Source organism: Haliotis cracherodii, unplaced genomic scaffold (assembly GCF_022045235.1).
Source record: "Haliotis cracherodii isolate W230 unplaced genomic scaffold, xgHalCrac1.p SCAF_3, whole genome shotgun sequence".
NCBI lineage: Eukaryota > Metazoa > Mollusca > Gastropoda > Lepetellida > Haliotidae > Haliotis > Haliotis cracherodii.
The window spans coordinates 45,332,571-45,347,120 of NW_027266286.1; the positions used below are offsets into that span (position 1 = coordinate 45,332,571).

At 40.8% G+C, this 14,550-nt stretch overlaps 1 protein-coding gene across 1 annotated transcript in view; it reads right to left on the reverse strand.

The window, feature by feature from the left end:
• The window catches only part of LOC139475974 (uncharacterized), an 89,116-nt gene that overhangs the window by 62,307 nt on the left and 12,259 nt on the right, over positions 1-14,550 (reverse strand). The window contains exons 3-9 of the mRNA XM_071259196.1: positions 12,318-12,416; positions 11,062-11,172; positions 8,954-9,055; positions 7,597-7,764; positions 6,742-6,981; positions 5,122-5,337; positions 2,457-2,591 (exon numbers count right to left, since the gene is read on the reverse strand). Of these exons, the coding sequence (XP_071115297.1) occupies positions 2,457-2,591; positions 5,122-5,337; positions 6,742-6,981; positions 7,597-7,764; positions 8,954-9,055; positions 11,062-11,172; positions 12,318-12,416 (1,071 nt within the window). The remainder of the gene's footprint in view (positions 1-2,456; positions 2,592-5,121; positions 5,338-6,741; positions 6,982-7,596; positions 7,765-8,953; positions 9,056-11,061; positions 11,173-12,317; positions 12,417-14,550) is intronic.

Consider the following 14,550-nt stretch of genomic DNA (forward strand, 5'->3'; position numbering starts at 1 on the left):
ATTACAGAGGATGATGTATAAGTTCAAAGCCACAATCATGTGCATTGTCTTCGGGGAACTACACAACTCGATTGAATTTTTCAGGATGTTTAGCCTTGGTATTCTGATGCAGTTGCATAAGCTGATCAGTATTACATTGGATATTAATGGTCTGACTTTTCTGCAGGTACTCCAACAGTGTTTGTAGGATCACAATGCAAGCTAACAGAACAGACTTTGTTTTACCCTTGCTTTGACTGTTGTTGACTGTTGACTGTCTGGCCGATAGTGGTGAACCAAAGGCTCATAATTACAAATCGAACAACAAAAGCAGCTGGATCTGTATCAAAACGACGTAGATTCACAACAGGGATGATGAAGATGGGGCGTTTCTAATCAGGAGTCAGAAGACTTGGACGCCAACGTGCTGAAACCTTTGTCATACCCTTTTCCTTGAAAAAAATGTTCTCAACTCTCTCATGAGAGATGCCTACTGTATTAGCTATGAGAGGCATAGTGATTCGTCGATCATCATTAATCATATCATGTCTTCAAGGTCGTCCTGATTTTAGATCATCTTCAAGGCTCTCTCTTTCCCTTTTGAATCCCGCTGCCAACCTCTTAACAATGATAAGGGAAGAAACATCATTCTCAAAGTTTAGAACGTTTAGGCTACCCCTCGCATCCAAATTTCATTGATCGATGCTCATAATGCCAATCACTAGTTTAGACTCGATTATTCACAGACTTTCGTAATAGAGCTGGAATATTGCTCAGTCCGGTGTTAAACAACAAAAAAAGTAAACAATAGCTACATGAAAGAATGCAGGTGGAGGTTTGAGTGAACAATTCATGAAAAGACTTTATGCCGCAAGGGCAACTGATGAATTGTTAGAGGAGAGATAGAGCTTTGAGGAAATAATCAAACAATCAATCGGATTTCTAATATGTAATTAAGATATCCAGGCGCTTTAATTCAACATAATACTGTTTCTTACCTCTATCACGGCGCAGGACAGGAGTAAATTGGAACTGGGCATAGAACAATCCAGCTTTCCTGGGCTGACGTCCAGTTTCATAGGAAATTCGGTCAGACTTTGACATCTCAGTTCCTTTTCTCGAGCAAGAGACAGATAGGTTTGCAAAAGTGTTACTTCTGAAATCACAATGGACTGCTACCGTTGTTTTGTCATGGATATACGTCCCATCCGTCTGATTACACTGTCCCTCTACAATCACTGAAACGAAACAAGTTAACACGTCTTGGTTTTAAACATGCACTAATAGTGACTTGGAGCCCATTTCTTAATGTCCGCCGACGTTATAAAGTTTGGGTATTGCGGCGTACAAGACGACTCACTCCACCAGTGACTTTTGTGTGTCCCGCAACATTTCTATGATATGTCTTGTTCTCCACCGAGATCATACCACATACTTCAAGCCACAAGTAAGATCGACTTTAGGTAGGAAACAGATACATGTCATAGATACGAAGTTGGACAATGATTACACTGCATAGTTTTTTTCTGACATGAATAAACAAGTTTCGGCTGGTACAGATGTGTGAGAGTGCGTGGTAATAGTATGTCCATTGATACTGCGTTATTCCATTCAGCAAGGGAATGCCCATGACGCTACACTATTATAATCCTGGTCATTGGATCAGCGTGCACTGAAATGTCATTATCAGCTCCCTTGGGAGCATACAACCCAAGCTACCCCATAAGGCGCCAGAGTGTTCACAGTCACATTACCATCTCTTCTGACCGGGTACAAAACATCTTGTCTGAGTGAGTGAGTGAGTTGGGTTTAACGCGGCTTTTAACAGTCTTCCAGTTATATCACGGCGGGTCAGCTTCGTGTGGGAGGAAAGCCCGAAGTGATGCAGGTCTCAGACGTTTACCACTTCAGTGAAACCCACAAGCACGGGTATGGTGCTGACAAACCTAGAAACATAATCGTGGCAAACCGGGATTATAGCCCACAATCATATGTCCAAGGGGCGCAACTCTGCACAGCGAGTTGCTGCGCCTTAAACTACTAGACCAACCGTGCCCAAAAATCATGACTGAGGATATACCACATGTAACCTGTGTTAGTTAAGTGCTATGTAGATGTAGGTTTCAACGAAGCCAAGCAAAATAGTATTCACATAACTTGTAAATGAGTGAGTTGCATCAAAGAAGGCTTTAAACAGTATTTCAGTGTGTATAACAACAGCGTCATGTTATCAAGTAGACTAATCGGGGCTGTTAGCAGATGCAGCATTAATACACATAAATACCTAAAGGCAGTTTCCACCCATGAATTAATTAAACTGACCATATTTGAATGCTTGGTCACCATTCTTGCAAAAAGCAACCTATGGTCAACACAAGCAAAGTACAACATTTGTCGAAGGTACATAAAACGTTACACATGAATAAACAATATATAAGGCAATTGTTACATGCGTGATCATCTGAAATAGAAATTACCTTCAGGTTTGGTGATAACAAGCGTTGCTGTTTCTGTACAATTGATGACACCACACTTGTAGACTCCAGCTCTGTCGGACGAGTTCATCATCAGAATCTCCATCCCATCCCTCACTCTCACGATCTTCGATTGGTCTAAGAGAAAAATAATCATGTTATCTGTTACCCCGCCACAATTTTGGTATTTAGAGTCAAGTAATACAGTGCACATATTTTCAAATATCGTATACTGTAATCTGGATGTAGTTTGGGATTTTGTTAAGAGACAATATTGTTTTCCGTCAGTGCGTCAAGATGGAACGTTTTTCTCTAAAAGGAGCACCTGTACCACATTCACATATCCAGGGTACAACTCTCCATGCGTCACAACACGGAGTAATAACACAAACCAAATATGGATTAAGAATATATTTATTAAATAAGATTAAGAATTATGTTGGCAATGATGTATCCAATGCACTCACACCCATTCAGCTACCTTCCACTATCACCCTTCACACACTTCACACTCTTCACATCCTTCACACACACTTCACATCCTTCACACACACTTCACATACTTCACACTCTTCAAATCCTTCACACACACTTCACATACTTCACACACACTTCACATACTTCACACACACTTCACATACTTCACACACTTCACATACTTCACACACTTCACATATTTCACACACACTTCACATACTTCACACACTTCACATCCTTCACACACACTTCACATACTTCACACACTTCACATACTTCACACACTTCACATCCTTCACACACTTCACATACTTCACACACACTTCACATACTTCACATACTTCACATACTTCACATACTTCACACACTTCACATACTTCACATCCTTCACACACTTCACATACTTCACATACTTCACACACTTCACATACTTCACACACACTTCACATACTTCACACACTTCACATACTTCACACACTTCACATACTTCACACACTTCACATACTTCACACACTTCACATACTTCACACACTTCACATACTTCACACACTTCACATCCTTCACACACACTTCACATACTTCACACACTTCACATACTTCATATACACTTCACATACTTCACACACTTCACATACTTCACACACTTCACATACTTCACACACTTCACATACTTCACATACTTCACACACTTCACATACTTCACACACTTCACATACTTCACACACTTCACATACTTCACACACTTCACATACTTCACACACACTTCACATACTTCACACACTTCACATACTTCACACACTTCACATACTTCACACACTTCACATACTTCACATACTTCACACACACTTCACATACTTCACACACTTCACATACTTCACATACTTCACACACACTTCACATACTTCACACACTTCACATACTTCACACACTTCACATCCTTCACACACGCTTCACATACTTCACACACACTTCACATACTTCACACACTTCACATCCTTCACACACACTTCACATACTTCACACACTTCACATACTTCACACACACTTCACACACTTCACATACTTCACACACTTTACATCCTTCACTCACACTTCACATACTTCACACACTTCACATCCTTCACACATACTTCACATCCTTCACATACACCCTCTGTCCCTCTAACATACACTTTCCCAGTAGTTAAGGTTAACCCTACTTACACATACTCTAATTTTGCACTAATAATCTATCTCTAAATCTCTACTAATACATCAATTTATCATCGCAACAATGACAGAACATCAATACATCAATACATCAATATCAGAACACATTAATACATCTCAACATCAACACCTCAATACATTAACATCTTTAGGCATTAATTCTTCCAACGCTTCAATACATGCATGTCAACAATTATCTCTCATTATGTACACAATATGTACAAAGTCATTCGCCACGCCTCCTTCCACGTCATTGCATTATGCACTTTACATTGTTTCGAACCTCACACAGGGCTCCTTCTATTCAGATGTAAACATTCCATGTACTTCATGGCCATCTGTCGCCCTGGGGTCAGGCTTCATATAATGAATGTCCCTGCCTCCTCATCCTCCGTACGGGTGCCACTCTGGGTCTTGCTGTATTTGTTTTGATTCGACACACGCGAACTTATTTGTCATTGAGAACCAATCACGAGATTAAGCTCACAGCTACGTTTTACTACTGGGTCATACTACTGAAGAAAAATGATGTTTCGATGTTGTCAAAAAACTAATTCATTCCAATAAAGAAACTATCTTGTTCTCAGGTTTTCCTCCCAAACAAATTGCTCGCTGGCCATGATTGATCAGGGAAAACAAATTATATTGAACGGCTCCTCCTTTTCACAGAATACTATTGTGTGTTTTTAGCAGATCAAAGCATATCAGTGTGTATTATTATAATTGCCTCGTATAAAGTGGATATAGGTACACCATGGGTCACATGTTGTATCTAAGGAATATGTATCCTCTCTATTCGACTACAACAACGCCTACGGCATGGACGTTCTTATCCATTCAATATTCATAAGCTGCTATTCACATGCCAATTAAGCCGTCATGTAGCTGGAATATTGCTGAGTGCGGCATTAAACAACAAACAAACAAACAAACAAACAACATGCCAATTTACGCAAAACATATGCACATATGAAACACTAACCTGTGACAACTTGATCTGACTGGCACCAGACCAGACTCCTCGGGACCGTCTTCACAGCAGGTGCGTTGTTAACCTGGCAGGTAAAGTTCCTCTGATCACCTTCCTGCAGGGACAAAGTAGACGGTGACAGAGTCACAGCCGGGACTTTATACACCAGGAGAGATACAGCTATGGCCTTAGAAGACTGCCCTGCCGTTGCCTTGCAGGAGTAATTGCCTGAAAAAAATTAAAAGCAAACTGTTTGTTTGTCGAGACACATGCTGTTGAGTATACCGATCTATGACCTTTCAAACAGCTCTAAACAGCACCATGTAAGTGGCATTTCCATAAACGAGCTTGTTTATCTGGATGACAGATTATCTCCCTTTGTATTATGTTTAACATCAAACTAATATGACACTAGTTTGCGAGGTAAGGCCGAATGGGGTGCAATGTTGAGTTCAAGATTATTGTATATATATATTGCGCATTTTAGCCCCCATGAGATACCATGCCGAAATCTTGACGTGAATACCGCACTCTGACACAGTATGCTGACTCCCAGCCGACCAGTCCTTGTTTATGTCCCCTTAATGTCGAGTGCCAGGAAGGGTAACAACAAGGATCATATTATAACGTCTGTTGATGTGACGCGGCCGAAGATCGATACAAAGTACAAAGCCACAATCATGTGCATTCCCCTCGGGGAACTACACAACTTGATTGAATTTTTCAGGACGTTTAACCTCGGTATTCTCACGCAGCTGCATAAGCTGATCAGCATTACATTGGACATTAATGTTCTGACTTTTCTGGAAATACTCCAGCAGTTTTTGTAGGATCACAATGCCAGCTTACGGAACAAACTTTGTTTTTCCCTTGCTTTGGCTGTTGTTGACTGTTGACTGTCTGGCCGATAGTGGTGAACCAAAGGCTCATAATTACAAATCGAACAACAAAAGCAACTGGGCCTGTATCAAAACGACGTAGATTCACAACAGGGATGATGAAGATGGGGCGTTTCTAATCAGGAGTCAGAAGACTTGGACGCCAACGTGCGGAAACCTTTGTCATACCCTTTTCCTTGAAAATAATGTTTTCAACTCTCTCATGACAGATGCCTACTGTATTAGCTATGAGAGGCATAGTGAATCGTCGATCATCATTAATCATATCATGTCTTCAAGGTCGTCCTTATTTTAGATCATCTTCAAGGCTCTCTCTTTCCATTTTGAACCCCGCTGCCAACCTCTTAACAATGAAAGGGAAGAAACATCATCCTTAAAGTTTAGAACGTTTAGGCTACCCCTCGCATCCAAATTTCATTGATCGATGCTCATAATGCCAATCACTAGTTTAGACTCGATTATTCACAGATTTCCATAATGGAGCTGGAATATTGCTCAGTCTGGTGTTAAACAACAAACAAAGTAAACAATAACTACATGAATACCTATATCGAAAGAATGCAGGTGGAGGTTTGAGTCTCCAATTCATGGAAACACTCTATGCCACAAGAGCAACTGTTGAATTGTGAGATGCGAGATAGAGCTTTGAGGAAATAATCAAACAATCAATCGGATTTCTAATATGTAATTAAGATATCCAGGCGCTTTAATTCAACATCACACTGTTTCTTACCTCTATCACGGCGCAAGACAGGAGTAAATTGGAACTGGACATAGAACAATCCAGGGTTCCTGCGCTGACGTCCAGTTTCATAGGAAATTCGGTCAGACTTTGACATCTCAGTTCCTTTTCTCGAGCAAGAGATAGATAGGTTTGCAAAAGTGTTACTTCTGAAATCACAATGGACTGCTACCGTTGTTTTGTCATGGATATACGTCCCATCCGTCTGATTACACTGTCCCTCTACAATCACTGAAACGAAACAAGTTAACACGTCTTGGTTTTAAACAAGCACCAATAGTGACTTGAAGCCCATTTCTTAATGTCCGCCGACGTTATAAAGCTGGCGTACAAGACGACTCACTCCATCGGTGACTTTTGTGTTTGTCCGGCAACATTTCTATGATATGTCTTGTTCTCTACCGAGATCATACCATATATTTCAAGCAACAAGTAAGATCGACTTTTTATAAATTAAGTAGGAAACAGATACATGTCATGGATACGAAGTTGGACATTGATTACACTGCATATCGTTTCCTGACATTACAAAGATGGGGTTTGGCTGGTAGAGATGTATCAGAGTGGGATGACCAATGTGAATTACAGAAACTGTGTGTTTGTGAATTACAGACCACTGTGCGTGTAAATTAAAGAAACTGTACGTGTGTACATTTGATGAAGCAAATACCTTGTCACAGATTTTGACTCTATGATTATCACATCATTATTGGGGAGTGAACTGAGGTAAACGCTGCCCAGTATCTTATAACACCGCGACTAGACCAAGAACACCCCCGAAAGTATATTAACGAAAAACAACCGTATGTAAGTTTTGAAATATCAATCTTTGACTTATGTTATTACCAGAGAGTTGGTCCACTGTAGTATATGCAGTTGAAGGAGTCGCAGTTGCTGTAGATGTACTAGATGCAGTTGAAGGAGTCGCGGTTTCTGTAGATGTACTTGATGCAGTTGACGGAGTCGCAGTTTCTGTAGATGTAGATGAAGGTGCTTCTTTTTCAGTACTTGCACCTGGCACAGAAAGAATACGCACTTAACACACTTTCTCTTTGGAAATAAGAGATCTAACATGTATTGCAGTCATTCGCTCAAGATAAAAAGATTATTTGTCATGTTAATGGTTCATGAACAACAGACAAAAATTAGAACACTGTAGTGTGAATTATAGACCACTGTAGTGTGAATTACAGACCACTGTTCCTGTGAATTACAGAAACTGTACGTGTTCATCACAGAAACTGTACGTGTGAATTACAGAAACTGTACGTGTGAATTACAGAAACTGTACGTGTGAATTACAGAAACTGTACGTGTGAATTATAGAACAGAAAACATGAATGATAAAACCCTGTAATTATGTGGCCTAGTGTGTGCGCCGTTGACTTGGAGACAGCCCAGATTCGCCTTTATGGATATGAATGTGATACAAAATCCGTTAATTCATAATGACAAACATTGCATTCAGTGGGAATTGAGAAACATACAGACAGAGAACGATGACGAATCAATTGTTCCTCAGCTTTAATCACTACATGGGTATTGGCTGTGTTTTTAAAAGAGATCTAATAATAATAATAATAATAATAATAATAATAATAATAATAATAATAATAATGATAATAATAATAATAATAATAATAATAATAATAATTAAGATAATAGTCCAGTTATGAGCATGCTCTAAGCGCTGAGACATTTTATTACCCCGGTTAATGGATCAGTGTACATTCAACAATCATTTTCAGCTCCCTGTGGAGTATAGAACCCAAGGCTCCCGAAAGTCAACAACCACCATCTCATCCTACCGGGTACCCATTCACTGCTTGGTGAACAGAGGCACAATTCGAACAAAGTTACGTCTCCAAGGAGACGCCACATGTGTTACCTGTGGTTCTGAGTCAGAATCAGCAGTAGAAACTTTCAGGAGCCAAGCTATGACCCGGTACCCCATCCAAGGACTCTACGCGACCGACGCTGCTTAGCTTCGCCTTATTTCTGACCTGTGCGCTGTGCATGGGACCACGTGCCACCACAGGTGTGAATGTTGTTGTCTCAATCGCATCGGTTTAAGGGTGATCTCAACGCAAAGTCAACGTTGGCATTATGCGCAACGTCCCAGCAAGCCACAGAGCCTGACAACCCATATAACAAAGACGCCTCTTACGACAAGCATCGGTTGATGGGAGCCATTTGTACCTACCGCAGTTCAACTCATCACTCCCGTCCCTGCAGTCATCAAAACCATCGCACACCTCATCGGCAGGAACAAGACGCGAATCCTGGCACCCGAACATACATGTGCCTACAAATATATTTAATGGGTTAACAAGTGAGTAACAATAATTATTACACATGTAAATACACCAACAGTCTGCAGTCTATTTCCTCAATCGATATCTCGAAAGCAAACATAAGTGGCATATCAAAGAAGTATGTTCGTCGACGTTTGTTCGTTACTAAACGTTTTCACTCTGTCATACAGCCTAAAAGAAAATTAAAATATTACAAGTAACATGTGTCAAAAGTAGCTTATACAATGTTTGAGATAAATAATATATTTTGCTTGTTAAACGCCGCACTCAGCAATATCCCAGCTATATGACGGCAGTCTGTAATTATCGAATCTGGACCAGACAATCCAGTGATTGATATCATGAGCATCGATCCACGCAATTGTGATACGATGACATGCATCAACCATGTCAGCGAGTCTGACCACCTGATCCTGTTCGTCGCATCGACACTCGTGTACCACCAGACTGAAAGCAACGAATGTTGTGACGTCACGACTGACCCTGCTCAAGATCTGAGTTACCATAATTAAAAGTCGCTCACAAATTCAATCGTATATCTATAAGCAAGTTTATGCATGGATCATAAGTCCTGTATCATGGGCTCGAACTTGATACGCTGCGCGCTCGTTGTTCTTGTTTGAAACTGTCAAGGTACCTATCCAGGATTTGTTTTTTTAATGTCCTGATAGGCAAAAACGAATCATGGAAACTTGCCCAAAACGTTAAAGTTAACCTTCAGGAATACCCATGATTTAATATCGTTCAAATAGTGTCAAGTAGTTCCCTTATATCTTTGATATTTAGGGCCGTCGGGTAGCCTAGTGGTTAAAGCGTTCGCTCGTCACGCTGAAAACCCGGGTTCGATTCTCGACATGAGTACAATGTGTGAAGCCCATTTCTGGTGTCCCCCGCCGTGATAGTGCTGGAATATTGCTCAAAGCGGAGTAAAATCAAACTCACACTCACTCACTTTCATATTCAGATCTTTGCATAAAGACTGGAGCTAAAGTATCCATAATGCTGTATGACAAGTGGGATGACGTCCACTTTCCCTTCATGAACAGTAATATTCCAGCAGCTGTAGCCTTACATTTCACAACTTTTGAAGTACAATCGAGCGTGCTCTTTCTGCGAACATTTCAAAGAGCGCCATGCAAAAGCATTAGTAAGGCTTTTAAAATGGTCTATGGTAGACACGTAGAGGACATTCCCAAATTTGACGCATCGCTGACCAAAAGGATATCCGATCTAATTCCCTATTTGTTCTTGTACCATGTTACCCCGTTTGTTCTGAACTTTGTTTGCCTTCGCATGTGTTTGTGACTTGTGCCACCGGTGGGGCACGATACGCTGACCTTTTCGTGAACACTGATATCATCACTAACTTATATTGATTCACAAAAAGATGCTTATGATATGATCGAAATAATGTAACGTATTAGGAGATGTTTCTTTTGTTAATGTGGAACTGCGTGTGTCGCTTTTACTTATCCTTCACTTATGGCATCAGTCACTTTCTTATTACATTGGACAATAGTTTAAACCATATATAGAGTTCCCGTGCAATATGTTGTTACCAGGAACAATCATTATCACCAGTTTGTATTGGTTGAATGCCAGAACTCGTCATAATGTCTTTGATCAAGCTATATGGTAGAGCCAGGAAAAAAGGGATATTTTTCAAATAAATGACCAAATGAAATTCGCAATACGATTATGATTTAATCATTGTGCGCTCAACCACATTACTGAGTAGTACGTCTTGCGCGTTCCATAACAGTCTATTATATAGTCAACTGGCGTCTTGTTATGGAATTGTCAAATATCAAAATCTTAAAAGGAGATCCCAGGATATGTTCGTAATCTGTCGTAATTGACACACAAGGGTTTTCTATACAAATAGTTTTTGTTCGCGACGTCAAAAATACTTGCAACACAGGAACAGGTTAGTTGTGTTCAGTAAGTGACAGCTTCTCTCGTGTATATGTCTCTCCATACTGTTTAACATACTTACCACAGATAAGCTCATCACTCCCATCACCACAGTCATCGTTTCCATCGCACGCGAACAAAGCTCGAATACAGTTTGAGTTCTGACATTTGAACATGTTCGAGTCACATCCAGCTGGAACAATCACATGTATACCGTGAGTGAGTGAGTGAGTTTGGTTTAACGCCGCTTTTAACAGTATTCCAGTTATATCGCGACGTGTCAGTTTAATGTGGGAGGAAAGCCCGAAGTGATGCAGGTCTCAGAATACTGGGCCACCCGTGCCCCCCACATGTATACAGGACTTAAATCTTATTCCATGGGAGAATGTAATATTGTTACAAGAGCCCACAGTGAAAATACTACAGTAAACTGACGGATATAACGAACTGTTTTTTTGGTCCTGACTATTTGCTCTATATATGCTGTACACATGCTTATAACGAACTGTGGTTATAACGAACTAGAATTAAAGCTACCTTTGCGTTCGTTATAACCGTAGTTTACTGACAGCGTATTTCAAAATTCAAGGATAGTGTGGCGTGAAGACCAAGGTTAGTTTTTTTCAACAACCCATGCTTATCATAAGAGGCGACTACCGGGATCGGGTGGTCAGGCCCGCTGACTTGGTTGATGCATGTCATTTGGGTGGATCGATGCAATCGCTGGATTTCTGGTCAAAATTCATTAGTTACAGACCGCCGTCATTGTTTGAGTATTACTGAGTGTCGCTTTAAACAACAAACAAACACACAAACAAACAGTTCAGCCATATGAAGACAAGAACAAGTTATGGATTCAGAAATAAGAAAATATCCAGCAATATTACAGATATATGGCAGTGCTATTATGAACAGACCCGTGACGATCCGGGGTAGAATAGGTCTTCAGCAACCCATGCTTGACCTGATAGTCGACTAAAAGGCAACTCGATGACTTGGTTGATGCATGTCATCGTATCCCACCTGCGTGGATTGATGCTCATGATGCCAATCACTGGATTGCCTGGTCCAGATCCGATTATTTACAGACCGCCGACATATAGCTGGAATATTGCTGAGTGCGGTGTTAAACAACAAACAAACAAAAACCATTATTATGAGCAACATCCCATGCGGACAAGATGCACTGACACGCTGTCATACACACAGAAACATCTGACCACCTGATCCAGTAAGGCGCGTCTTTCAAACATCGGCTGCTGGGGACAAAACCTAACTGTTGGACGGCGGTGTTAAACATCTTCTCACTCATTCATGCGTATTTACTTGAATACTTACCACAGTTCTTCTCATCACTCTGGTCATCACAGTCAGGAATCCCGTCGCATAGAAAAGTGCTGCTAAAACATCTTGAATCAGGGCACTGGAACTTCGTCCCTTCAAACAACAAAGTTTTTACAGAAACGTTTAGACAATTTTCGCTCTGGCTTAAAAAGAATGGTGTGCTTGATGTGAAGGTAAGCTCATCTTGGAATGAATGCCAAGAGTGGGTGGAGGACGAACTAAGGGAGCTGTGTGTGTTGGGTGGTTGTTAGATGAGGTAGTTTTGATTTTAATATTTTATTTGGGGTTTAAGTGCGACTAATTGGCCTGTTTGAATTAGGTATATGCCTAAGGCTTTGAATTTTTCTAATTTATTTTGTGGATTTAGGATTGATTCCAGTGTAAGTGTGGTTTTAAGATTTAGGGTGTTCTGTAGTGTTGTTCGGTGTGTTGGGTAGTGTGTGCAGTGAATGAGATCGTGTTCTGGTGTTTCTTGTTGTTTGCAATGTGGGCAGTTTCCTGTTGTGTGTAGATTAGCTATATTACGGTGATTATTTAGTTTGGTGTGGCAAATTTGTTGTTTAGTCATTATTCTGTCGATTTTTTTGGATGGGTGTAGTATTTTTGGCTTAGTTAGGTTTTTTTGAGTACTTTCCTGATTTGGCTATTTGAGTTTTGGTGAATGAGGGACATTGTACAGAATATAAATAGTAGGTGGGGGATTAACAGGAGAAGATTAACAGTAACAACAATTGCTTACATGAGTGAGATAACATGAGTAAGTGTTGACAACAGAAGGATAATAGGTCACAACACGATGGACATAAGTGGTCAGAGATGTCTTTGCTGGGAGATGGCCTTGATTTTGCGATGATGGCGGATTCGTTTCGTGATGAGGCGTTGGGTGGCGGTTCACCCTCACCAAACGAGCCATCAACCTTTCTTCGGCTGACCCCAAACCTGATATCGAACACCTCCGCCAAGTGTTCACCCACCTCAACAATTATACATCTAATCTCGTCGACAAAGTCATCTCCTCTGTACTCTATCCCACACCCAGACCTGCGACCCTTAAACCCGAATCAGCGCCCTTCCGCATCACCCTCCCAGGAAAAGCCTCCCACATCACCAGCCGCCTCCACAAACAGCAAGCCAATATTGACACCCACTTCACCAGATCCAACACCCTGCTTAGAGCCAACGGCAGGAACACAACCAAACCCCAAGAGCCTTAAGGTGTATTTTACAAAATTGACTGCAACTGTGGACAATCTTACGAAGGTGAAACATCCCGCCCCACCAACACCAGAATCAAAGAGCACAAAACCCCAACCATTAAATCAGACAGTAAATCAGCCATCTCGGACCATATCAGCAACTGTCCTAATCACAACATCAACTGGGACAACGTCCAAATCCTCTCGAACAACTTCCATGATTTCACTAAAAGAAAACTAACAGAAGCGGTCCACATTCGCGCCACAAGCCACCAATCAACAAAGATCAAGGCTATTTCATCCCACTCGCCTACTATGAACTCATCAAGCAATAATCACTTATCCTGTTTAATTGGCTTCAGGATCATGTCCCATTGGCTTCCACCAATGTATTCTCTGTCGATCGTGTTGTGACCTATTATCCTTCTGTTGTCAACACTTACTCATGTTATTCCACCCATGTATGCAATTGTTGTTACTGTTAATCCTCCACGTACTATATACATTCTGTACAATGTTCCTCATTCATTGGAAGAACTACTCCAGGTCCTACAAAATAGGGAAAAGCCCCACAGCCCCAGGCTAATGGGCATGGCCTCAGCCCTCCATAATCAAGAATCCAAAAACCACCAAAAAAATCCTAATACTTACCGACTCCCTAAGTGGACTGCAAGCCCTCCAAAACAAAAATACCAAAAACCGACCTAAATTAATAAATCAAATACTTAAAAGCTCCAACGACCTAACCAAGGCAGGCAAACAAATAACCTTCTTGTGGATACCCGCCCACGTAGGAAAATACGGTAATGAAAACGCCGATAAGGCAGCCAAACTATCCCTCAAAATCCCAGAAATAAGCTTAAACATACCCATCTCAAAATCGGAAAATAAAAGCGTAAACAAGCAAAAAATCACCACAAAATGGCATAACCTATATCTAAACTCAAATAGCCAAATCAAAAAAGTACTCAGCAAACCACTAACCAAACCAAAAATTCTCCATCCATCAAAAAAAATCGACAGAGTAATCA